The sequence below is a fragment of the Apostichopus japonicus genome, chromosome 2, assembly GCF_037975245.1.
Source record: "Apostichopus japonicus isolate 1M-3 chromosome 2, ASM3797524v1, whole genome shotgun sequence".
Taxonomy (NCBI): domain Eukaryota; kingdom Metazoa; phylum Echinodermata; class Holothuroidea; order Aspidochirotida; family Stichopodidae; genus Apostichopus; species Apostichopus japonicus.
In genome coordinates, this window is record NC_092562.1 from 3,720,108 (window position 1) to 3,743,995 (window position 23,888).

The 23,888-nt window shown below is 38.2% G+C and overlaps 1 protein-coding gene across 1 annotated transcript in view; it reads left to right on the top strand.

The window, feature by feature from the left end:
• The window catches only part of LOC139974576 (exosome RNA helicase MTR4-like), a 26,422-nt gene continuing 2,534 nt past the window's right edge, over nucleotides 1-23,888 (top strand). Inside the window, exons 1-22 of the mRNA XM_071981827.1 lie at nucleotides 1-159; nucleotides 885-1,016; nucleotides 5,010-5,139; nucleotides 5,995-6,107; nucleotides 6,803-6,977; nucleotides 7,472-7,562; nucleotides 7,964-8,088; nucleotides 9,095-9,193; nucleotides 9,572-9,674; nucleotides 10,791-11,002; nucleotides 11,871-12,083; nucleotides 12,780-12,905; nucleotides 13,136-13,286; nucleotides 13,944-14,116; nucleotides 16,034-16,231; nucleotides 16,904-17,014; nucleotides 18,193-18,285; nucleotides 18,910-19,005; nucleotides 20,085-20,248; nucleotides 20,842-21,004; nucleotides 22,232-22,394; nucleotides 23,474-23,578. Of these exons, the coding sequence (XP_071837928.1) occupies nucleotides 5-159; nucleotides 885-1,016; nucleotides 5,010-5,139; nucleotides 5,995-6,107; nucleotides 6,803-6,977; nucleotides 7,472-7,562; nucleotides 7,964-8,088; nucleotides 9,095-9,193; nucleotides 9,572-9,674; nucleotides 10,791-11,002; nucleotides 11,871-12,083; nucleotides 12,780-12,905; nucleotides 13,136-13,286; nucleotides 13,944-14,116; nucleotides 16,034-16,231; nucleotides 16,904-17,014; nucleotides 18,193-18,285; nucleotides 18,910-19,005; nucleotides 20,085-20,248; nucleotides 20,842-21,004; nucleotides 22,232-22,394; nucleotides 23,474-23,578 (3,091 nt within the window). The 5' untranslated portion in view covers nucleotides 1-4. The remainder of the gene's footprint in view (nucleotides 160-884; nucleotides 1,017-5,009; nucleotides 5,140-5,994; nucleotides 6,108-6,802; nucleotides 6,978-7,471; nucleotides 7,563-7,963; nucleotides 8,089-9,094; nucleotides 9,194-9,571; nucleotides 9,675-10,790; nucleotides 11,003-11,870; nucleotides 12,084-12,779; nucleotides 12,906-13,135; nucleotides 13,287-13,943; nucleotides 14,117-16,033; nucleotides 16,232-16,903; nucleotides 17,015-18,192; nucleotides 18,286-18,909; nucleotides 19,006-20,084; nucleotides 20,249-20,841; nucleotides 21,005-22,231; nucleotides 22,395-23,473; nucleotides 23,579-23,888) is intronic.

A 23,888-nucleotide genomic window follows, 5' to 3' on the forward strand; every position in this document is an offset into this window, starting at 1 on the left:
GTGAATGAAACACATATGTGCACCCGTACACACATGTTCGCCATCTTCGCTTGAAAAGATGGCTGACGCATTTGGAGACGACCTTTTTAATGTTTTCGATGAAGAAGCTGCTTCATCATCAAGGAATGATATCGAGAATAGCGAAAGTGTTGATGCAGAGTAAGTAGCTCACTTTTTTTCTACATTGTGTGTCCATTACTTCAAGAACGGAACTATTGGAAGCAGGGACAATTTTTCATAGCCTAACATAACAGTAACACTGTTGAGCCAGTATTGCATTGTTACTCTACAGTAAGGAATTTTCCGTTGCCTAGGTAGGCTAGGCTTGGCGTACTACACAGTGTAGATATTGACAACTTTGAATTAGGAGCATATTGGTTAAATGAGGGTGCACTTAAAACTTTGAACTAAAATTGAAAATAATTAAGTATCTAATTTTTTGTTTATGGCTCTTGTTTACTTGAACGTTTCCACTGACTTAAAAATGGCCTAGGCTAGGTCACATTTTCCTATCGTCCGTTTCACCCAAGTGATGTACACGGGCCAGAATGAGTCGACTATGCAAAGTCAAACCTTCATGAATATTTTACAAGTTACTAGTAGTATCCTTAGTTCCAGCAATTTGGATTTGATTGGCCCTGAGTAATTGTAAATTTTTGGGATTCTTATTTTCAATACATCTAGGCTCGGCCCAGTTGATCATGCTGCTACTGACACTGTAATTTGTAAGTGTAACCCGAACCCCTCAAAAGGTACATGATATTAGGGATTTGAACCTGGCTTATATCTGCAAATATAATCATCTCTCTTCATCACTTTTGTGAAAAAACTAGAATGATATTTCAATAATTCCAAGAACATATATACTTTTTACTTAAATTCAGAATATCAGAAGAGACTGAACCGGCTGTAAAAAGACCAAGACCACCTGATGAGCCTGAAAGGGAAGAAGAACAAACAAAATATGAACCAGTTCCTAAGAAACCAGCTTTAGCTGAATTTTCAGAGGACATAGAGTAAGAATTGAACAGTTGAAAGTTGTTACCAATTGGTTCCAAATACTGTTTATTGCATGGTATACAGGGTGGGAATTTGGCAAAAAAAGTTGGTAAGCATTTTTTCATTTTTTGATGAATTGTGCTTACCAACATGAGCCAAGATTTCTCAGTTGGTAAGCACAATTCATGAATCGGTAAGCACAGCACAATGACCTGAACGCTGTTATCCTTTTGTGAAAACTTCCTGATTCGCGGCACAAGTGTACTTTATATCGAGCCGACAGCGGCGGCGCAGATAATCCAGTCAATGCATGTTCGATCGAAATAATTACAATCCCTGTCCATCACGTTGAACTCTCCGACCAGACAATACTGGCTCGAATACTCGACTTGGTATTAGTTATTCAAATACATGATCAAAGGAAATGTATCGACTGGAGATCGTAAAAAAAAACTCTGAAAATCAGTAGAGAAATTACCAATTGTGTACGAAAAGTAAGTTCGGTCCTTTCAAATTTTACGAAAGATCCAGCAAAACACTTTCGAAAAATTCACGCAAAACTGGCATATCGTGCTACATGCAACTAATGTCATGTAAACAAGGCTCTAGTACACCCATTTATGAATAAACCGTAAGACCACATCTGGTGTTAAGCTGGGGGAAAAAATAGTATTTTCTAGAATTTCCAAAAATATGGAAAAAATAATGTCCTACCATAGTTAAGTATATAGCAAATAGCCTAACCACCTCGTCTGTTACGGATCTCACGTAACTACAAAAACACAACTAATTGTATTTTGCGAACTTGACGTTTTCTACAAAAACATAGAAATAATTTTAAGCATTAGTTAATCATGCCGTGTGGCCTAAAACATATTTTATTACAAGGTTTACTTTCATTAAGATGGCCATAGCTTGATATCTTGTGCTGCATGTATGAACTGTGCCTCGTGTATCATGGGGAATACTCCATGAAACGTTTCTTGGAAACGTGCCAAAAATGTTAACAAACAGGTGTTAGACAGGGGATGAGCGCACAGTTGTTTGGCAGGGTACCTGGGAAAATTCTGAGCACATGTACAGTATGAACTACACAATTGCCGACGGCAATTGCGTAGTTCATGTGTGAAGTTGGAATAAATTGCGATGCATACACAGTGACGGTCCAGGCACGATCGCTGAGCTAGCAGCCAGCTGTGTGCGGCCTGTTCGTTGGTGCTTTTTGCTAGCTGCGCGACAAATTAATCCTCCGTAACTTAGAAGCAGATTTCAGATAAGCCTACTACAGTCCGATGCAGTCACTTACGGTCAGAATTTTTGGTACGCTCATTACAAGGGTGTGTAGTACTAGGCCCATTTGATTTTCTTATTTTGGTAAGCCATATTTTCATTCCAGTACGCTAGCGTACCGGCGTACCGTAAAATTCCCACCCTGATGGTATACTGTAGCTAATTGACTGTTAGGATTGAAACGAGAGGGATGTTCTCATCATCATTGAAATAAAAATTTAGTGCAAGAAAAGTACACCTTAAAAATACGATTTCTGTTTGTTTTTCAAGGATCAGTTGATGCAAAGAATGTAGGATATTAGCCAAACAGTGAACAAATAGTTTCTGATCCATTTAATATCATCTGCCACCAGGACTGTTAACAGTGATATCACAGACATTCACAGCAACTGTTCAGGGACTCCCTGTGTTGTCACACTCTGAAATTTAGTGACATCATCAGACAGGAATTTCCATATACGTCAATCAAGGGGCTAGAAATTGCATTTATCTCTTCATATTGCAATATATATATTTCTGCAAAAAGTTGGTAGACTGATTTGCTATAACTTAAGTTAATAATCATGAACCCCTCCACCCCCCCCCTCGGCCAAGAAAAACATACCAGAATTATGTGAATTAGCTTAAACATCACCATTGTTGAGATGTATTTATGATATTTTTAAACTTGTGTTCTTTACTTGTAATAGCAGAAAGTTTCTAGTCTTGCTTGTTATGTCACTTGCCATGTGCTCTTTTCCAACACTCTGCAAAATTTCTTGATTTGAGAGACTCTCTATGCAATACTATATGTATATATATATATATATATATATATATATATATATATATAAATATATATATATATATATATATATATATATATATATATATGGTCAATTCCATGATAAGGTCAACATCATACCAACAAATTTAAAATCATTGTACATTAAAATTGTATAAGTTTCCAATAAATAGAATACTTGTAGTTACTAAAAATAATTTTTTCACCCCTGAAACGTCATTTGTTTGATTATGGGGTCGGTAATAACAAGTGGTTCCCGTAGAAACTAAATTATGAAAAATACAGTGAAATTTCATTTTGTGCAGATTTGTACATAGTAATCATAGGTATCATCAGTTTTTTGGACTAATTGTATTTGCTATAGCATAGTGCTCACTTAACAGCTTCAATTTTTTTTCGACATCAAGGCATTAGACAATAGTGGTGAATTGAAAACACCCTCGATTTACTGTCACGCGAGTCACAAAATTTACTGTTTTTGTTTTTTTTCTCCTTGCCTGAACAATAGTTTTACTCCAAATAATGAATATCAAGTCTTCACATAGATACCAAAAGGATAACTGAATTTTCCTTTTCAGGAGATATTCAAATTTTGCGGAAAATCACCCTTTACAAATGTCATGCGAGTCACATCACGCGAGTCACGTCAAATCAAGATAGTGTTTCTACCTATTTACTGTGTGAAAATTACAGGGATGTTATAGTTTGATGAATGAATCACTGATTAAAGATATCATATATGCATTCCCCTTTAGTTCTAGGCAACTTGAATAATATGGGCACACATAATTAAACTAATTATAATAATTTCATTTGAAATATCAAAATTTAAAATCTGAATATTTATTTGCAATATAATGCCTATTTTATCACCACAATTGGAATGTAGCACCTGTCATTGATTTTTTAGTAATATACATAAACATAATCTATATTTGTATCTGGCAATGCCATGTGCTATGACTTGACAACTTTAAGCTTTTAACTGCTCAATCATTCCCAAAATCCTATGAGCAACTGCATCTTCTCAAATAGTACACTTTTGGTTTATTCAAATATGACAAATGAGATAAAGGTAATTTGAATCACATTTTGATAGATCTGTTTCTTCTATAACTTTCAAATGAGTGACTTCAACAGACTAAATATTGTTATAAATATTAATTGACAAGATATATTGCCTGAACAACTGTACTACCTGTACAGTATATTACCTACTGTGTGCAGTCATGAAGGTAACTCGGGGACATTAACATCATCTGGACATTCCCAAGGGAAGTACCTCTAGGACACTTTCTAGACCAATGAATGTTATATTTCACTATGCAAGATCTATACCGTCGATTCACTACTGCATTTGGTCTAGAACTATCCGAAAAGTGAACTTGTCACGCGAGTCACGTTTTCTTGTCACGCGAGTCACAATACATCTTCATCGTTATTTTCATGCGTTACTACATTTTTTCAAAGTTTCATAGCAATTGAGGTAGAGGTGTTTTTCAACTTCGTTAAAAAAAGTTAAAATTATAAAAAGTTATTGGAAACATTTTAATAAGACATAAGAAATTGAACATTTGTGTGTGCATTCTGATTTTTGCTAATAGTAACTGTCACACGAGTCACGTTTAGTTTTTTGCCAATTTCACCCCCAATACTTGAGGTATAAATATTTTTTCTCTACTGTTGTAAGCATTAAGGCTACCTTCACTGACTACATGAATGCTGTTCTCCCAGGTAATTTCTTTATTTGTTTAATGATATCAAATAGAGAGAGATTTTAGTAAAAATGTCACGCGAGTCACCATAGAATTGACCATATATATATATATATATATATATGTAGCCGATATATATAGCCGATATATATAGCCTATATATATATATATATATATGCCAATTGTTATAATAAGTTTGATTTTCCTGTCTGTACTTAAAGTATTGCTGAGATCCTGCCACAAGTTAAGTCCCAGACATTGGAAGCAGAGGAAGGATGCACTCACGAGGTTTCTATACCAACCGAGGATGAATTTGAACCGTTGAAGCCGTCAGGCAACAAACCAGCTAAGGTGAGATAAACAGTGTGAATTGGTAATTGGGTTTCACACTTTTATGATTTATTCAGGCTTGAAGATCAAAACCGGTTATCTTACAACTGTTGACTGTACAAGAAAACTCACTGTTCATCCTCGACTGTGATCAAACATTGAATTGATCGATGACAAATTGAGCAGTTCAATCTCAAAACTTTTGCTCGTGATAACTGCATCCAGACTGTCCGCTGATTATTGGATATGGCAGACCTGCTCATCAACTTTCGAGGCGCTTGTTTGTCACTCACGTATCAAGGAATCTGGCAACAAACACTATGTGTGTATGGTGCAACAACATATGTACAGTAATACTACTGTACACACATGGCCGTTTCATGTGACCTCCAGCAAGGAAGTTCTTAGAGTGGACATTTGTTAATTGAAAGCGAAAGTATTTTGGACAAATGTTTTGTTTGGTATTCATATAATCGTGGCCTTGTTGCCGTTCTCTGTCAATGTAAAAATTATGAAAATGTCATTGCCAGAAAAAACATATAGGTATGAAGATATGACTTCATGATGTCATCGCGATTTTGCTTTCGTGTATCACAAGAGCGTATAAGAGGAGCAAATAGTTTGGAGCGGAAACAGTCAAACTGTATAAATATCAGTTTTGCTCAAATTGCTTTTAATTCTTCTTCTGTTTATTTATTTATTTATTTGCTTTTAAGTGCATGGAAGAAAATTAAAGGAAACTTAAGTTTGCTTATATATTGTCAGGGAGTTACATCAAGTTTTAAGGAGCAACATCCCTTATTTTGTATCTGTCTCTGAAAGACGGATAAAGATTAGTGATCTTTGTGCTATAATCTACAAGGTCTTATCTTACAGGATTATCCATTTATCCTGGATCCTTTCCAGAGGGAAGCTCTGAAGTGCTTGGAAAACAGTCAGTCAGTCTTGGTGTCTGCCCATACCTCAGCTGGCAAAACAGTAGTGGCCGAGTAAGTTTAAGTACAATTGATTGATAATGTAACAATATCGTACACAAATGAAATATAGCATTACGTATATATGTGTATCCTTGTGCCAGGTATCACAGCGTGTAGTTAGAATGATTGTGGACATACAGAGCACGTTGATTGCTAACAATTGGACCCAAACTTTGACATTTTTTTCAGCATTTGAACTCAAGAATATAACCTTGGCAGCAACTTCCCAATTTCATTTTTTAAAGGAGAATGAACAAACAAGTTTACTTAAAACAAAGTGCAATTCTGAAGATCATGCATGTTTACAGCATCACAGACCTACCTACCATTATTATCCATTGATATCCATCCAGAAAGAAGGAAGCTTTATCCAAGACATAAATTAGTTCTAAATAAACCACTAGGAGAAGGAACAGGGAGTTGAGACAGGATTTAGCTTGATTGCATACCTCCCTTTGCATTTCACTATGGTTTTTCATAGAAATTATCCCTTTAACAAAAGAAAAACATCTTTTTGAAAGCAAAATTGTTATGATCCATGTTTCTCTGTGTGTTGGCAGAAAGTATGTATTCTCGAGAAACAAACCCAACAGATACGAGAGTGACAGAGAGGATGGGGTATTACAACTCATGTAATTTTTTGGTCGTCGTGTCTTCCGCTATAAGTTTTTAATGTCTGCTACTGGAATACTGTTTGTGCTTCACAGGTATGCTATAGCCATGTCTCTCCGGGACAAGCAGCGGGTGATATACACGACGCCGATCAAGGCCCTTAGCAACCAAAAGTACCGAGAACTCTTTGAGGAATTCCAAGATGTGGGGCTTATGACAGGAGACGTCACCATCAACCCAACAGCGAGTTGTCTAGTTATGACAACAGAGGTAAAGCTATATATCGCCCTCAATGATCAATCATAAATGCTTGAAAGCATAGCGCTTTGAAATATAAGGTTGTCCCGATCAAAGCACAAGCAATGGCAAACCCTCAGTGTGCATGTCAGATTTTTGTCAGATTTCTTAAGCATTTTTTCGTTTCTCTTGTGTCAAATGGACCTGGTTGAGAGTCTACCTATATCACACCATAATGTGACATCCTGTGACAAGTGTCACGTCTGTGACATCTGATTAGGAGCACCCATAGCAAAGAAGTACGCAGTGGGGGTAACTTTATGTTAGGAGACTGACTTTATACAAACAACAGATCTCGTCACTAATTAAGGCCTAAAATATGAAATTGATGAGCACAACACTCCACATTATAGTTTGCACACATATTTAATGAGTTTCCCAGATTTATCAAAGTTTTAAATGTGTAGATGTTGGATTCGATCCTTGCTAGATATGAAGTCATTCTGGTTAAATATTTTTCTCTGCAGATTTTGAGGAGCATGCTGTATCGAGGTTCAGAGGTGATGAGAGAAGTTGCCTGGGTGATATTTGATGAAATTCATTACATGAGGGATAAGAGTGAGTAAATATATCATGATTCACCTAGTCTATAGTTCTTCATCTGAATGTTGCCATAATATTGTGTAGAAATAGTCTGTCATAAGTGCATATGAACAAAGGTATAAAGTATAGGTTCTGTTGTAAATTGCATTAGTGAATTTTATTGCCGTGAAACGTATGTTAACGTCCATACTAGTTGACAATGCATTGCTCTGATTCTGAAGGTTTTTTGGGACACTCTTCATTTAACTGTACTAATCTGCCAATATGTGACTGTGTGCTTCTGTTCCAGTGCAATATTGATATAGGCAGGCTTTTTGATGTCGGGAAAGATTCTTAACACGATTGGATGCATGAGATTTTGGTGTTATTTTCATCAGGTAATGATCTTATTATTTCCATCGGCCTCATTATTTCAGATCGAGGAGTTGTCTGGGAAGAGACAATCATTTTGCTTCCGGACAATGTTCACTACGTGTTCCTCTCTGCGACTATACCAAACGCCAGGCAGTTTGCTGAATGGATCTGCCATTTACATAAACAGGTGCTCCATTACATTATCTTAATAAATTGTTGTTACTATGGTTACAGTTAAAGTTGATGCATCGCACTGCTACCCAATTAGTTTAGTTTAGAGACCCAAGGATCAATGGAGCCTTACATTAGCTTATTTGAGATCCTATCCGTGTTAGATCGTGGATGAACACCGGCTTATTTCAAGCCTTCTCTTTTCGATAAGTGTTCAGAAGATAACAAGGCAGGGATGTGAATTCGCTCCCATTCCTGCTCTGGGACCCGCCATATAACGTTCCCATCCAACGGACGAGAGTGTATACCCCAGCTTCTGACCACTTTCTCAAATACTGAGGCAAAGGCACCCCATTTGACATCACTGCTTTTGTCATAGTCAAAGGATTCTCGCCTTCTGAAAGTCATCAAATATTTATGTTCAATTTTAGGTTTAGTGAAATTAAGGAAGATCTTCGTACATTGAAAGCTTTTTGTTGCTATGGTTACAGTTCCAGATGATGTGACCCTACTTTGTCATAGCTAAAGGATGCCTGTTGTCTACGGCTATCAATAGCCAGGCAAATACAATTTGAGCTCGGGTGAAAGTAGGAAAGGTCTAATAACATCGAGTGTTGGACCTATTCTTTTCGGTTGGCTTGGTAATAAAGTTTGGTTGTGTTAAGCAAGCTTATACCTAACATCTGACTGTTGCCATGCAGGCATCACCTATACACCTTACAATCCTATTACAATACAGTCAGTGCAAGTAATGTGATAGGATTTATGTTGAATCTGTCCTAGTGTTAAATTGTACCAGTGAGTAAAGCATATTGGCATTCAATATAATACTGGTATGGTATATCTGAATTTTAGCTAAATGCAATAAACCAACTAAATTTTCCACTAATCAACTTATCAATTCAGTTTGTAGAATTGTTTAGTATAGTTAAGGTAAGAATATATCAACTGTAAATGATCAAAACAAGCATGTGGTGACATAAGTTAACCTGTAATAACCTTTGACCTTTATTTCATTTCAGCCATGTCACGTTGTCTATACAGAGTACAGACCTGTTCCTCTACAACATTACATCTTCCCGGCTGGAGGAGACGGGCTCCATCTTGTTGTAGATGAGAAGGTATGTATGTATGTCTATCAGCCTGTCTGTCTGTTGGTCCTTAATATCATTAGATTTCTATTGATATTTCATAAAAATACAGCTATAGTTTCCTCATTATTTAGTTCAGTGAATCTTTAACTTTTCAAGTAAAAGTTCCTTGAGTCCTTCAAGGAAGATTGAGGAGTCTAAGTTTTAATATGTCGTCAAACCTATCAATATGAAAACGTTATCTATAAATATTGCACTTTCTTTTAAGTAGGGTGCATGATCTGACCAGAACTGTACCCACTGACTTTCTTTCTCAGAACCTCTGGCCAAAAGTGTATTCGTGTACGAACCATTCGTAAAATCACATTTCTAAAGCACCGATGTATTTTTCGCTCTCTCTTTTTACAGAGTGATTTCCGCCAGGATAATTTCAATGCTGCGATGCAGGTGTTGAGAGAGGTCGGTGACGCATCCAAGGGGGATCAGATTGGTCGTAAGGGTGGCACTAAAGGTAATGGAAAGCCTATTTACAGGTCATCATCACTTTAAAGAAAGTGGTAAAAGAAAATGTGTTAATGTTTTTAAATTTGATGCAATTTCAACATCCATTTTGAGATTTTGTGCTCAAGTTTATTTGATCAATGTTAGACCGCACTTTGTTTTTAAGCCCACAACCCAGGATCTTGCATGAGGTCTAAGCCAACACCCACCATACCTCCCCCCCGCCCCCCGCACTCCGGTCCCCGAAGAATCACTGCTAAGAATGCATGAATTTAAGCTAGCTTGGAATGTGTAATGTTACAAAAAGTAAACCAATGAGCTGTGTTGGTAAAATCCAGAAACTGTACATTGACCCCACTTTAGGGTTATGCACCACAGTTTGCAGACCATAAAATCAAATCACATCTGAAGCTATTTGCTAATTGCAACAAACAACTCCCTCAAGTAATAAGACTAAAACAGCAGCCACTTGTAATCTTCAGTGAACAAAGAATCAAACCTGGTTAAAGATTTCCTCTTCTTTTCGTCTTTTGTGACCACTCAATACCCAACATTATTTGCTATCATCCTTGTGTAATTTCATATAAAAATAAACCAGTAATTTAATTTCTTTTTGTTGTGGTATCTTTAAGTTATTATGAGCCACTCTTGAGTGCTCCAATGAACTTTAAATTGCGTTTCTTGTCGTCCCTTATTAATTTTATATGTACATAGCAGTAGAAACTGCTGACAGTGTTCGCCATAAACTCATGTAGCAAATTCTCTTTACCCTGCAATGGTCAGCTTATGGGACTTTTGTCCATGCACAGAGAAGTCTCTGTTCATGTCAACTATTTATCGATGCTGTAGTAAAAGGTATTCCTTGCCACAAAAGCAAGTTTGTCTGCATTCATAATCAGGAGTTTTTGGAACAATGAAGAAGTGGTTATTTATTATAAACCGACTTATTGAGGGTCAGGTGGAAACGATTGAGGTATCAAAACTTCAAGGCCAGATGACTCTTTTTCAAATCCATTGACTTTTAGTTCTATTTGGTATCTCTCTTATAAATAATATATAGATATATATTTACTATAAAATCTTTATACAAAGAAAGATCATAAACGTGGTTTTTTCTTTTTCTTAGGACCTTCAAGCATTTTCAAGATCGTTACCAAGATCATGGAGCGGAACTTTCAACCGGTCATCATCTTCAGTTTCTCGAAGAAAGAGTGCGAGGGCTCTGCTCTCCAGATGTCGAAGCTGGACTTCAATACGGCAGAGGAGAAGAAACTGGTGGAAGAAGTCTTTGTGAATGCCATCGATTGCCTGTCAGAGGAAGACAAGAAGTTACCCCAGGTATTGAAATAGTTGTTTCACATAAAATCGGAATGGTGGTTGGGGGGGGGGAGGGGAGAGGGGGATGACAGTTTCTCAAAACTGTCTTTGGGTTCCAAGCAATAACTGATTTGTTCCAAATAACCAGGTGCTGTTCCAAGGGGTGTAAGGTGTACCACTCGCCCCCCCCCCCCACCTTTCCTACCCAATATGAAAACTTTAAAAGTAGTCATTAATACAACCTATAGTGTAGACCTGATTATAAACCGGATTTATTGCCTTAATATGCCTCGGAATCCACCATTTCGCATCGAAATACATCCTCGAAATGAAGTTGATAATTGAATAAACTAAGCATAAGGTGAAGGGCATTATTTTATTATCACAAATTAAATATGTTTAGGGTGGTGTGGTAAATTCAAAAGAAAGGGTGAAAGGCAAAATGATACCCACTATTTATGCAATGGCTTTTCATATTGGTATAGAGATGAGATTGAAATCAAAATAATCGGGCAACTTGCAAGTGAGATACATGAATGAAGGAATACATACTGTAGTTAACTTGTATATGGACCACTGTATATAACTTTTCAGCACAGCAGCATTAAATACTCCAAAATATCCATGACAGTAGCATTAAATGAAATGACTGTCTTAAATTGAAAAGATTCCAAATTTGAGTTACATTTCATTTGGAAGCCACCGGACGTGTAAGTTTTAAGCCTTAAGCAGTTTCGGGTTTCTCCCACATTTGTGGTCATTTGTGGTAAAAATAACTGCTGATAGTTATTAATTATTGTTAATTATTATTAAATACCCCAGCAGTGACATTAAATAACCCAAGCATTACCATTCATCTTTCTTTCTTCACGATTTCTTTGCTATCAAGGTGGAGAATGTGGTCCCGCTCCTTAAACGAGGCATCGGTATCCACCATTCCGGCCTGCTGCCCATCCTCAAAGAAGTCATAGAGATCCTGTTTTCGGAGGGTCTCATCAAGGCCCTCTTCGCTACTGAGACCTTCGCCATGGGCCTGAACATGCCTGCCAGGACAGTAGTCTTCACAGCTGCCAGAAAGTTTGATGGCAAGGAGTTCCGATGGGTGAGTGCGAATCCTCCCTGTTCAATGTCGGGGGGGGGGAGGGGCGGCTTATCCATGGATAGTGATGGGATTAGTTAGTCTGGTGCTACCCCTATCTTTGTCTCTAATCTAATTCAAAATTTTGATTTGATGTTCTTTGCCCTGCACCTTAAAAAGTTTTTTAATTGTTCGTATAAGAAGCAAGCAAGTTGATGCTAACAGTTTGGTAGCTTCTGACGACATATTTTAACTCCCTTGCTTAAGCTGAACATACTGGATTGTTTTTCTTGCCAAGAAAAATGCTGTACAACAGAAACGAGTATGAAATGTTTTGATATCCTGCAGTCACTCACTGGTTGATAGCATTTCTTTGCTCTAATGTATTATTATGTATTATTTATATATTATTAATGTATTATTTATTATTTTAAAACTCACCACATCACTCACTATTTGAGTGATTTCTAGATCCCTGTCTCTCTTTGTATCCCTCCCCTGCCACAGTCTTGAGTCACGTAGACTTCAAGCTGGGGGTGTAATTCACTGTGCGGTCACTCTTCGGTCAGCATCTTATGATATCTTATCTCTTGTAGCTGACCTCCTTGTATCCCTCCCCTGCTGCAGTCTTGAGTCACGTAGACTTCAAGCTGGGGGTGTAATTCACCATTCGGTCACCCTTCGGTCAGCATCTTATTATATCTTATCTTTCCTCCGTAGCTGACCTCCGGTGAATACATTCAGATGAGTGGCAGAGCTGGTAGGAGGGGCTTAGATGACAGGGGCGTGGTCATCCTCATGATAGACGAAAAGATGAGCCCGGCCGTAGCTAAGAATGTCATCCAGGTAAGCGTATATTTATTTGCATTTCCAGATGTTACGATGATGTTTATTATCATCATGTCACTCTCTCGTTGTCTAAAAGTTTTTTAATGATTTTGTCGAACATTAAGCCCAGCCTGACACAGAGAAAGGGAGGGTCAGAGCTCACAGCCCCAGGGTCTAAAAAAAATTCATCGTAAGTAATTCTCTGACCCCTTCTTACAAGTGCATTTTACAATTGTTGTTGTTTTCAGGGTAAAGCTGACCCCCTGAACAGTGCCTTTCACTTGACGTACAACATGGTTCTCAACCTACTGCGGGTTGAGGGAATCAACCCAGAGTACATGCTGGAGAGGTCCTTCTATCAGTTCCAACATTTTACATCCATTCCAGAACTCTACAAAAGTAAGTTCCAATCCCAACATTCAGGATCGCTTTCGTCAAATTGCGACGCTTCACCTATCGGAACTCTATAAATGAAATTTTCTGATAGTTTGCTTTGTTACATCTTGTTTGGTTTTGGTTTCTCTATGGTACTTTGAGTGTGAAAGTAATGCCATTATATAGCAGGGGAGACAATAAGTAAACATCAGGGGGTGGTGGCTCACCCCCCTCCCCCTCCCCCTCACTGGCAGACAGAAATTCAGTAAATAAATATATAACAATATATGCAGTAAAAACTACACAGTTAAAAAAAATTGTTACAAAAGTTTGTTGCAGAACTCTACAAAAGTAAGTTCCTATCCCCTTTAAAGTAGTATGCACAGCTTCACCTTTCGGAACCCTAAAATTGGGAGTTTTCTGCTGCTCGTTTAGGACTCGACTCGGCATGTAAGCCATTCTCCATCCACTCTAGACCCATACAAAGGTTAAAAAAGTTGCCATCGACCGATTCAGGATTTCTGTAAGTTTGTCATGTGACCGATGTTTCACCATCTAGGACTCTAGGAGTAAGTTCCTATTGCTAGTTCAGAACTTTGTTCATCAGTTCAGAGTCACTACTCAGTCTGTCATCTTTGTATTTAATTTATGTTGAGACTCTTGTTTTTCTTCTCCCAACAGAGTTGAAAGAGCTAGAGAGTAAATACAATGCTCTGACGATCCCACAAGAGGATAGCATCGAAGCCTACTACAAGATCAGACAGCAGCTGGACAAACTAGCCAAAGAACTTCAAGCAATCTTCATCAAGCCCAGATACTGTCTGCCATTCATGCAGCCTGGAAGACTAGTCAAGGTATATTCTCCTCTCATCACTCACCTCTGGTAGACTTTGCTAGAAGAGCTCCCTCCACCCCCCCCCACTCCCCCACCGCCACACCTGTAAGGTGGCTCTCCTAATAGCTCTCCGTGGTAGGCTTTTCTAAACTGCTTCCCACTTATACACCTCTGGTAGTCTTCCATGGTATGCTCAGCTAATGACTTCCAAGGAGACTCCAGTGTCAGCTTGACACCATGGTATAGACACCCTAGCAGGGAACCAGGTTTTTTCCAAACTTCATGGTCTTCTCTGGATTGCATGAGCAAGAAAACCAATAGGGCAAAAAGTAAACAACCATACAAAAACTAAGAGAAATATACAAAGAAAAAAAAAAAAGCTGTGAGGTTTTTAAATAGAAAATAAAACTAGAAACAGCAGTAGATTCCTATCTTCATTTTATTGTCAAGTACCCTTGTTTACCAGGAGTGCTCAGTTGCCTTCTGTTGAAAACAATGGTGGGGGATTTCTGGTACTGGTAAACATGGAAAGTTATCTCAAACCTGTTCCTACTGGAATGCTGCTCTATAAATGGAAGTTTCTGGTAGTTCGCTTTGTTACATCATGTTCGTTTTGGTTCATTCCTTGTACTTTGTGTGTGAAAGTAATGCCAGTGTTTAGCAGGGGAGACACTAAGTATACATCAGGGTTTGGTGGCTCATGCCCCTCCCCCACTGGCAGACATAATATTAACAAAAATCCTAGCCTAACAAGATTTATCAAACCTTAACCCCTCTCCTTCTCCCAGTACAAAGAAAGGTGGTTGGGCCCCTGATGTATAGCTTAAAAGATCAAAATTGCAGATAAATTTAAAAGCCCAAAGAAATGTATCAAGATCTCTAGAGATATTTTTACGAAAAGTATCGATGAATGCTGCTTTCATTCTCAATGTAACTGTCAACTAGTTAAAATGTTTCGTTCATACTTTTGTAGGTTATACTCAACATCATTGTTAAGTAGTTAAAATGTTTCGGTCATGCTTTTGTAGGTTATACTCAACATCATTGTCAAGTAGTTAAATGTTTCGTTCATACTTTTGTAGGGTATACTCAACATCACTGTCAAGTAGTTAAATGTTTCGTTCATACTTTTGTAGGGTATACTCAACATCATTGTCAAGTAGTTAACTGTTTCATTCATACTTTTGTAGGTGATACTCAACATCATTGTCAAGTAGTTAACTGTTTCGTTCATACTTTTGTAGGTTATACTCAACATCATTGTCAAGTAGTTAAATTTTTCGTTCATACTTTTGTAGGTTATACTCAACATCATTGTTAAGTAGTTAAAATGTTTCGGTCATGCTTTTGTAGGTTATACTCAACATCATTGTCAAGTAGTTAAATGTTTCGTTCATACTTTTGAAGGGTATACTCAACATCACTGTCAAGTAGTTAAATGTTTCGTTCATACTTTTGTAGGTGATACTCAACATCATTGTCAAGTAGTTAACTGTTTCGTTAATACTTTTGTAGGTTATACTCAACATCATTGTCAAGTAGTTAACTGTTTCGTTCATACTTTTGTAGGTTATACTCAACATCATTGTAAAGTAGTTAAATGTTTCGTTCATACTTTTGTAGGTTATACTCAACATCGTTGTTAAGTAGTTAAATGTTTCGTTAATACTTTTGTAGGTTATACTCAACATCATTGTTAAGTAGTTAAATGTTTCTTTCATACTTTTGTAGGTTATACTCAACATCATTGTCAAGTAGTTGAATGTTTCATTCATACTTTTGTAGGTTATACTCAACATCATTGTCAAGTAGTTAAATGTTTCTTTCATACTTTGTAGGTTATACTCAACATCATTGTATGTTTCCTTCATACTTTTGTAGGTTATACTCAGCATCATTGTTAAGTAGTTAAATGTTTCGCTCATACTTTTGTTAGGTGAAGAATGGCGAAGACGACTTTGGATGGGGGGTGGTCGTGAACTTCAAGAAGAAGGCAGACCAGACGGTGGAGGGACCCCGAGATGACCCCATCTACATCGCTGATGTCCTGCTGTATTGTTCCAAGGAGACCATCAGGAATGCGGTCTCGGACGCTGCTAAACCACCTCTCAAGGGAGAGGAGGGAGAAGTGACCGTGAGTAGTAAGACCGGCGAGTTAAGCCTGCTCTTCATTGGCATGAGCAATGACGCAGCAGGTAACATCGAATATCTAGTAGACACTCTCTCGCATCTATGCAAAGACCCTGTGACATCTTGACGGGAGTGGTGGGGGGGCGTTTTGAAATGGATCCACACCAATCTTATCGTTTAAGTATTAAAGGTGACCAGATGATCCTGATTTTAGAGGATTTCACGAATCGTCCCGGATTACAGATTGTCTCCCAATTTCCTGGCACGCTCAGGTGGTCCATACACAAAACATGCATCACACATGTGCTTGTTGTCACACACATGTGTGTTGTGACACATGTGTGTGTTGTGACACATGTGTGTGAATATGATATTTTTAGAATGCTTGTGCATACTCACTTGTGCAAATGGTAACCTACATTTGCATATGGTACCACATATGGGCATACGGTATGGCACACATGCTTACGGGAGAACTCGTGTGCATATTGTAACACACATGTGCATATTGTAGCACACATGTGCACGTTATGACTAGTGTGCATATCATACCACATACATGCTATTGTAGCACATTATGTGGACAGCAGCACAGACGTCGGTGTATCCTCATATCACGTTTCTCGTTGTCAAACACACAAACCTAACAATTAAATAATTTACTCTGATATTTCAGGTGGTACCAATTCTTCTGAAGCTGATAACTCACATCAGCAGCGTCCGAGTCTATCTGCCAAAAGATCTGAGACCTCTGGATAACCGGAAAGTCGTACATAAATCACTTCAGGTGGGTAGAAATTTCCAAATTTGAGCAAGTTTTTATAGATAGTGGAATAGCTGAATTCAGTAATGGGTTTTATCCCTCAAAATAAGGCAAGTGTGATTTCAAATTAAAATGCTTTCCGAATTTAATGCCCGATGTGTTGTTTCTGGTTAGTTTAGATTCTGGTTAGTTAGTTTCTGGTTAGTCTGGTCAGTTTGTTTCTTAGCCTTGTTTATTTGTGCATTGCTCACTTCAACTCTTCTTTGTGACATTTGACAATATCCCTTGTTATTTATCTATCACTGACCAGTTTCCCATTTAACCTATTTGCTATTCTGTGAGATGGCAAGCTGGTAAATGCTGTCTTCCAGGCCAGCGTTGCCTTACCCTTCTGTCATGTTGTTTACTGTTTGATGTGGCATACTAAACATACATCACTATTAACCAGTGTCATACCCGCCATCAGTCACTGGAATATTATTGAACAGGCTTACATGTTATAAGTTAGGAAGAATCTGAAGAAAACCAAAACCAAAATAGTTTTGTAAGTTATTGATGTTCCAGGCAGCATCCATCGTATCTGATTGATTGATTATGCGGCAAAATAAGTGTAAGTTTATTGACATTCCAGACAGACAGTGTCCATTGTATCTAATCAATAGATTATGCAATGATTAATGACTAGAGTACTATCAGTAGTGTCCTGCCTTTTACATGTTGATATTGCTGTTGTTATGTTGTTGCATAGTAACATTGTTGCTGTTGCATGTGGTGTTGTTGCCTAGTAACATTATTGCTGTTGCATGTAATGTTGATGCCTAGTAACACTGTTGCTGTTACATGTGATGTTGTTGCCTAGTAACACTGTTGCTGTTGCATGTGATGTTGTTGCCTAGTAACATTGTTGCTGTTGCATGTGATGTTGTTGCCTAGTAACATTGTTGCTGTTGCATGTAATGTTGATGCCTAGTAACACTGTTGCTGTTGCATGTGATGTTGTTGCCTAGTAACATTGTTGCTGTTGCATGTGACGTTGTTGCCTCGTAACATTGTTGCATGTGACGTTGTTGCCTAGTAACATTGTTGCTGTTGCATGTCATGTTGTTGCCTAGTAACATTATTGTTGTTGCTGTTATTACTGTTGTCCTTGCTGTTGTCATTGCTTTTGCTGTAAAAGGTAATAATCTTGTTCCACTCTTCAGGAGGTGCAACGAAGGTTTCCTGACGGCCTGCCTCTTCTTGATCCCATTGAGGATATGAAGATCAAGGAAGATAAACTGAAGCAGGTTGTGAAGGTAAGCTAACAGCATCAGTAAACCAGATGGACTGGCATCCTGACAAAAGAGCAGGGAGGGGGGAGGGGGGCACAATGAGTGGGAGCACACCCTCAGGGGTCTGGGGTCGATTAAGGTGCCTTGGCAAATATGGGGTGAAGAACCCTCATTATCCTTTCTAATATACATGAAGAAAAATGAAAACTTCAAGAAAGGGTCCCAGCATCATAATCGTCCCTGGGGCCCGACATAGCTCTCATTGCCTTTACGGATTGGGAACAACTTCTTCTCTCGTTGGGATGAGGCTGTATCATTTTGTCTTCTTGTATGCCTCCTGTATCTCAGGAAATATGGATGGTAACCATAGGAACATATAATTTAAACTCGAATGCTGAAGGTTTCCCTGTTATAACTTATAAATATAATATGTAAACAGTGTGCTTGATCTTTTATCAATAGTATAATATCTGTGCTTATTTGGTGGCAAATTTGGGCCTTTTTGCTACCATTTCCACCCTTTTTACAACTTTTTGCCAGGGATTTCTTCCTCCATGTGTCCACCATGATATTTATAGTGTGTGTTTATGTGGCTGACACTCACTTGTAATCTTGATCAATGTATGCTTACCTATGCTTTGTATACAGAGAATCTCTGCCTTTGAGGAGAGGATGTTTGACCATCCGTTACACAAATCACCAGAACTAGAGAAACTGTACAATATGTATGAAGAGAAGGCAAAGGTGAGACATAATATCACACTTCACTCTAATAATAATAATAATATTTGATTTTTATATAGCGCTTTACACCAGCGATAGGTCTCAAAGCGCTTTACAGACGTTATATTACCCCTGGTCAATGATAACCTGTCCCAGAGACAATCCCTCCAGTCGGCAGCAGTTATATACTGCGCCCAATGACAAGTTACCTCACAGGTACCCATTTAACCCCTGGGTGGAGAGAGGCAAGTGAGATAAAGCATCTTGCCCAAGGACACAACGTAATGAACTAGGCAGGAATCGAAAGCAGCAATCCTTGGGTCACAAGTCCAACGCCTTAGCCTATTGGCTACCACGCTCTCTCTGCTCGTATCTGAGCTGTGAGGGGACAGGGTTTAAGAGAAAGTGTCACATTATGTTGAATCCTCTGGTTTCACAATTTTCCATCTTCAAGTTTGACAGAAGGGGACAAATATTAAGTTTTCAGGGACAGCGAGAGTGTTGTACCCAACCCGGGGGCTGCAACACTCGCGAATGTGTGTACCGTGGTGACATGATTGAACATAAACTATCTGAGAGTTTTACAGTCACATCTGTCCGTCTGTTACGTTGAAATATCCCATCACCTGTAAGGCTCTATGTATAAACTTTTTAAAGTAGTTTTCTTTTGCTATATAGAATTTAGGGGTAACAGGGCTTGGGAAACCTGTCACAGATAGCAACAAAGTTGTATTGTGCATCACATGTGGCCTGAGGGCTGTACTTTTGCCCACCAGGGTAAAAAGCATCTGTTTGCAAAGTATTGGGTACAAGACTCGCAAGTTTTTACGAAAGATGTTTGGTGGGTCGTAAAGCTTGCAGAGATTGGCGACGGAAATTCGTTAAGGGATTTTTTTGTAACATCAAGTCCAATTTCCAAGTTAGCAAATTCATTCATAGTGAGCCTCAATTCTAAGGGGAGGGGCTCTGGTGGGTGGTGCCACAGTCCTCATGGAAGATCATGGGTCTTTGAGTTTGAGTACCTGTGGTGTAAAGTATGTTTGAGACTTGCATGGACCTTAACGAAATGTTTCATATTTATCATAACATCTTCATTACAGGTTGCAACGGAACTGAAACAGGTCAAGGCGGAGTTAAAGAAAGCCAAGACCGTGGTCCAACTAGATGAGTTAAAGAAGAGGAAAAGAGTGACGCGGAGGTTAGGCTTCTGTACAGCAGCAGATGTCATTGAAATCAAGGGAAGGACAGCCTGTGAAATCAGTTGGTATGTTATTATCTGTTTCACCATCTTCTATATTTGTGGTTGGGGTCATCTGCGTTGGATGCAAATTGTTGCTTGATCAAGGTACAAAGTTTGAATGTACGTCCTTGAAATGATCAAGTGTTTGAGTAAGTCCAGATAGGGAAGCAAAACAAATGTGGTTGGGGAGGGTGGGGAGGGGGAGGGGGAGGGGGAGATGGGGCAGGTAGGGGGAGATGGGGCAGGTAGGGGGAGATGGGGCAGGTAGGGGGAGATGGGGCAGGTAGGGGGAGATGGGGCAGGTAGGGGGAGATGGGGCAGGTAGGGGGAGATGGGATGGGGATTGTGTGTATATTCAAATTCTAAACATTGTGTCTGGCACTTATTGGTCAGAAAGGAATATAGTTTTAGATGGAATCTAACCACCTTGTGACTGGTTTGTGGTTTTACATCAGTTTTGAAATGAAGACAAGAAATGAATGTGTAAATCCAAATTGAAGTTCTCCTTCTTTGCCTGGTCAATGTTCCAAGAGGCCATTCTGTTATATTTTTTTAAGCATTTTCTTTTTTTTTTTGTCTTTAATTTTCCTTTTTCTTTTCCTCCTCATTTCTGACAGTGCTGACGAACTGCTACTGACGGAGATGATATTTAACGGGATGTTCAACAACATGAAGCCAGAACATATCGTCGCTTTGCTCAGCTGTTTCGTCTTTGAGGAGAAGTCCAAGGATTATCCAACTTTGCCAGAGGAGTTGTCTAATCCGCTCAGACAGATGCATGTAAGGAAAATAAATACATCTAGTTTATCTAATCCGCTCAGACAGTTGCATGTAGGGAAATTAAAACATTGAGTTCATCTAATCCCCTCAGACAGATGTATGTAAGGAAATTCAATCATCGAGTTTATCTGATCCGCTCAGACACATGCATGTAAGGAAATTAAAACATTGAGTTTATCTTATCCACTAAGACAGTTGCATGTAAGGAAATTAAAAGCATTGAGTTTATCTGATCCGCTCAGACAGTTGCATGTAGGGAAAAATAAAAAACGTTGAGTTTACGGTCTAGTCTTTCTTATAGATAACATGAATGTTTACAGTTTACATATGATTTGATTCTTGCTGTTCATTTATCCCATAGAATGGTTTAAACAAAAAGTGATAGTCAGCTTAAAAATATCAAATTGTTGCACCTAGTCTAGTGCATCATTCTAATCCAAAGTCGGAGTAAATTTGACAAATTTGTTCTTTTCACCCAAACTCGTAAAAGGATTATTATTGCATCCAGACTTGACCAGAATTTGAATAGTTTTGCTCTAAACTTTAAAAAATATTTCGAAATCTGAGTTGTTATTTGTTGTTTGTGGATTTGATTTCGGCAAGTTTTACTTGTGCGTACTTGTACACACGTGCAGCCGTATCAGAAACCTAGTTTTTAGAATGACCGGAAATAAAAGCTTTACAGAGATTAAAACCTTGTTTCTTTAACTTGTTGTTTAAAGTGTTGTTTGGGACGAAGTTTTATTTCACTTTGGACCCAAATATCTCAGAAATAGAATTAAGACACGGGCATGATTATGTTTTTAAGTAACTGATTTAAGTTTTACAAGAATGTACCTTGAAAAGTAAGCCTGGAGAATCTTTTATGTCATTTATACATTTTTCTACTCATTTAAAGCTACTCATTCTTATACTCATTTAATAATTCGTATTTTTGCTGTTAAGTGCACTTGTTAAAATGTTCATTCCCATGTGCCATGTAATTGAACTTTGAGGTTGTTGAAATATCCACTTTTTGACCATATTTAAGCACAATGGATAAAACCTTTCAAAATATTTCACCCAGCAAACTATCTTCACAGTCCTGCGTTGTGCTGATGTCTCACATTTCGTACACAAATGTATCCAGCTATTTCACAGGAGTAATCAGAGAATAGCCAGGGGTGGTTTGAAAATGGATGAATATACATATCGTCAACAGTTTGAAATGATTTTACTTTCTCTCAGAACATGGCTCGGAGGATAGCGAAAGTCAGCGCAGAGGCTAAGATGGAGATAGATGAAGAAAAATACATTGAATCTTTTAAACCGTTTATGATGACTTCCGTCTTAGATTGGGCCAACGGAGCAACGTTTGCCGAAATTTGTGAGAAGACCGACGTCTTCGAAGGTAGGCCACCTGTAGAGTCGTTATCTTTATTTTTCATCATTACAAAATTATCAGCTGATTTAGTCGCTTTGCAAAATTATTTTATTTTTTTTTAAATTACTATTTAACCACATTTGGAGCAGAACGTGTTAAAACTGCTACTGCATAACTTACTTTGTGAAAGTATTATTATTATTTTTTTTAAAGTTCACATTTGATCAAGAATAAATCAAATAATGGAAACATCGTGCCCCGGTTCCATTCTGTACAACCCAGAAAGTGGGCAGGAGAGGAAATTCAAATGGAATTCCTGGTTACGTTTAATGCAATGTACTGTGTCTTATGACTGGTACCGTAATCAATGTTAGTGGCTAAATAGGAACCTGGACCAACTAAAGGCTGGACAGCTCAGTTGCTAGAGCCCAGGGCTTGTAACCCTGAGGTCACTGGCTTGACCTGAGGTCACTGGCTTGACCTGAGGTCACTGGCTTGACCTGAGGTCACTGGCCTGACCTGAGGTCACTGGCCTGACCTGAGGTCACTGGCTTGACCTGAGGTCACTGGCCCGACCTGAGGTCATTGGCTTGACTTAAGGTCATTGGCTTGATCTGAGGTCACTGGCTGGAATCCTGTTCTAGCGATGAATTATCCAAGTTGCTCTTCACCAGTTACTGAAATACCAGATTGTCCAGTAACATGTAATGTTCTTAGTTTGACTCTTTAAACTGGAGCAATGTAGAAATGTGATTACACACAGATGCTGTTATGCAACATTGTATGTTGTAAGCTAGCAGTATGTGCCATTTTCCAGACAGCATTTTTGACTAGCAAGAAAATAAAACACAATATTGTTGATAGGACATCTTTTGTTTTGTGGGTTCCTCACAATGCTGAATTTTGCTTTCAATTATTTACACATACTTAAAGTTATTTGGTTGCTTCTGCATTGTTAGTACAGAACAGTAATATGTTAGATTTTTAGGGTCTTGAATTATGTATTTTTTATTCCTTCATAATAAACCATATTTTACGGGTTTTCAATTTTAATGTTCTTGTCATATCAGAAGGTGAATATTTTACATTATTCTTGAAAACCACAGGAAGCATTATCAGGTGTATGAGGAGGTTGGAGGAACTACTCCGGGAAATGTGCCACGCTGCAAAAGCCATCGGAAACACTGAGTTGGAAAACATCTTTGCTGCAGGTATTTGTATATCGTCACCATTGTAATAAGAGTATTAAGAATTACAGTTAGTCATTACATCATAGTGTTCATGATACTGATTGGTTGCTTCACATCATGTACAGGACTGCTGTAATTGTGTGTCATAGCTAACAAGTCCAATGAACGAATAAAATCTACAAAGTTGTTGATTGATGTGTTAACTTTCTATGAGAGAAAAAAACTGTTGTACTGCAAGAATCCTGTGCATGTAATGCATAAATATCTGATATTTATGATCCTTACAGCAGCGAACTGTTAGCCTCTAAAGAAGATCGTGCTAGGTTTGAAA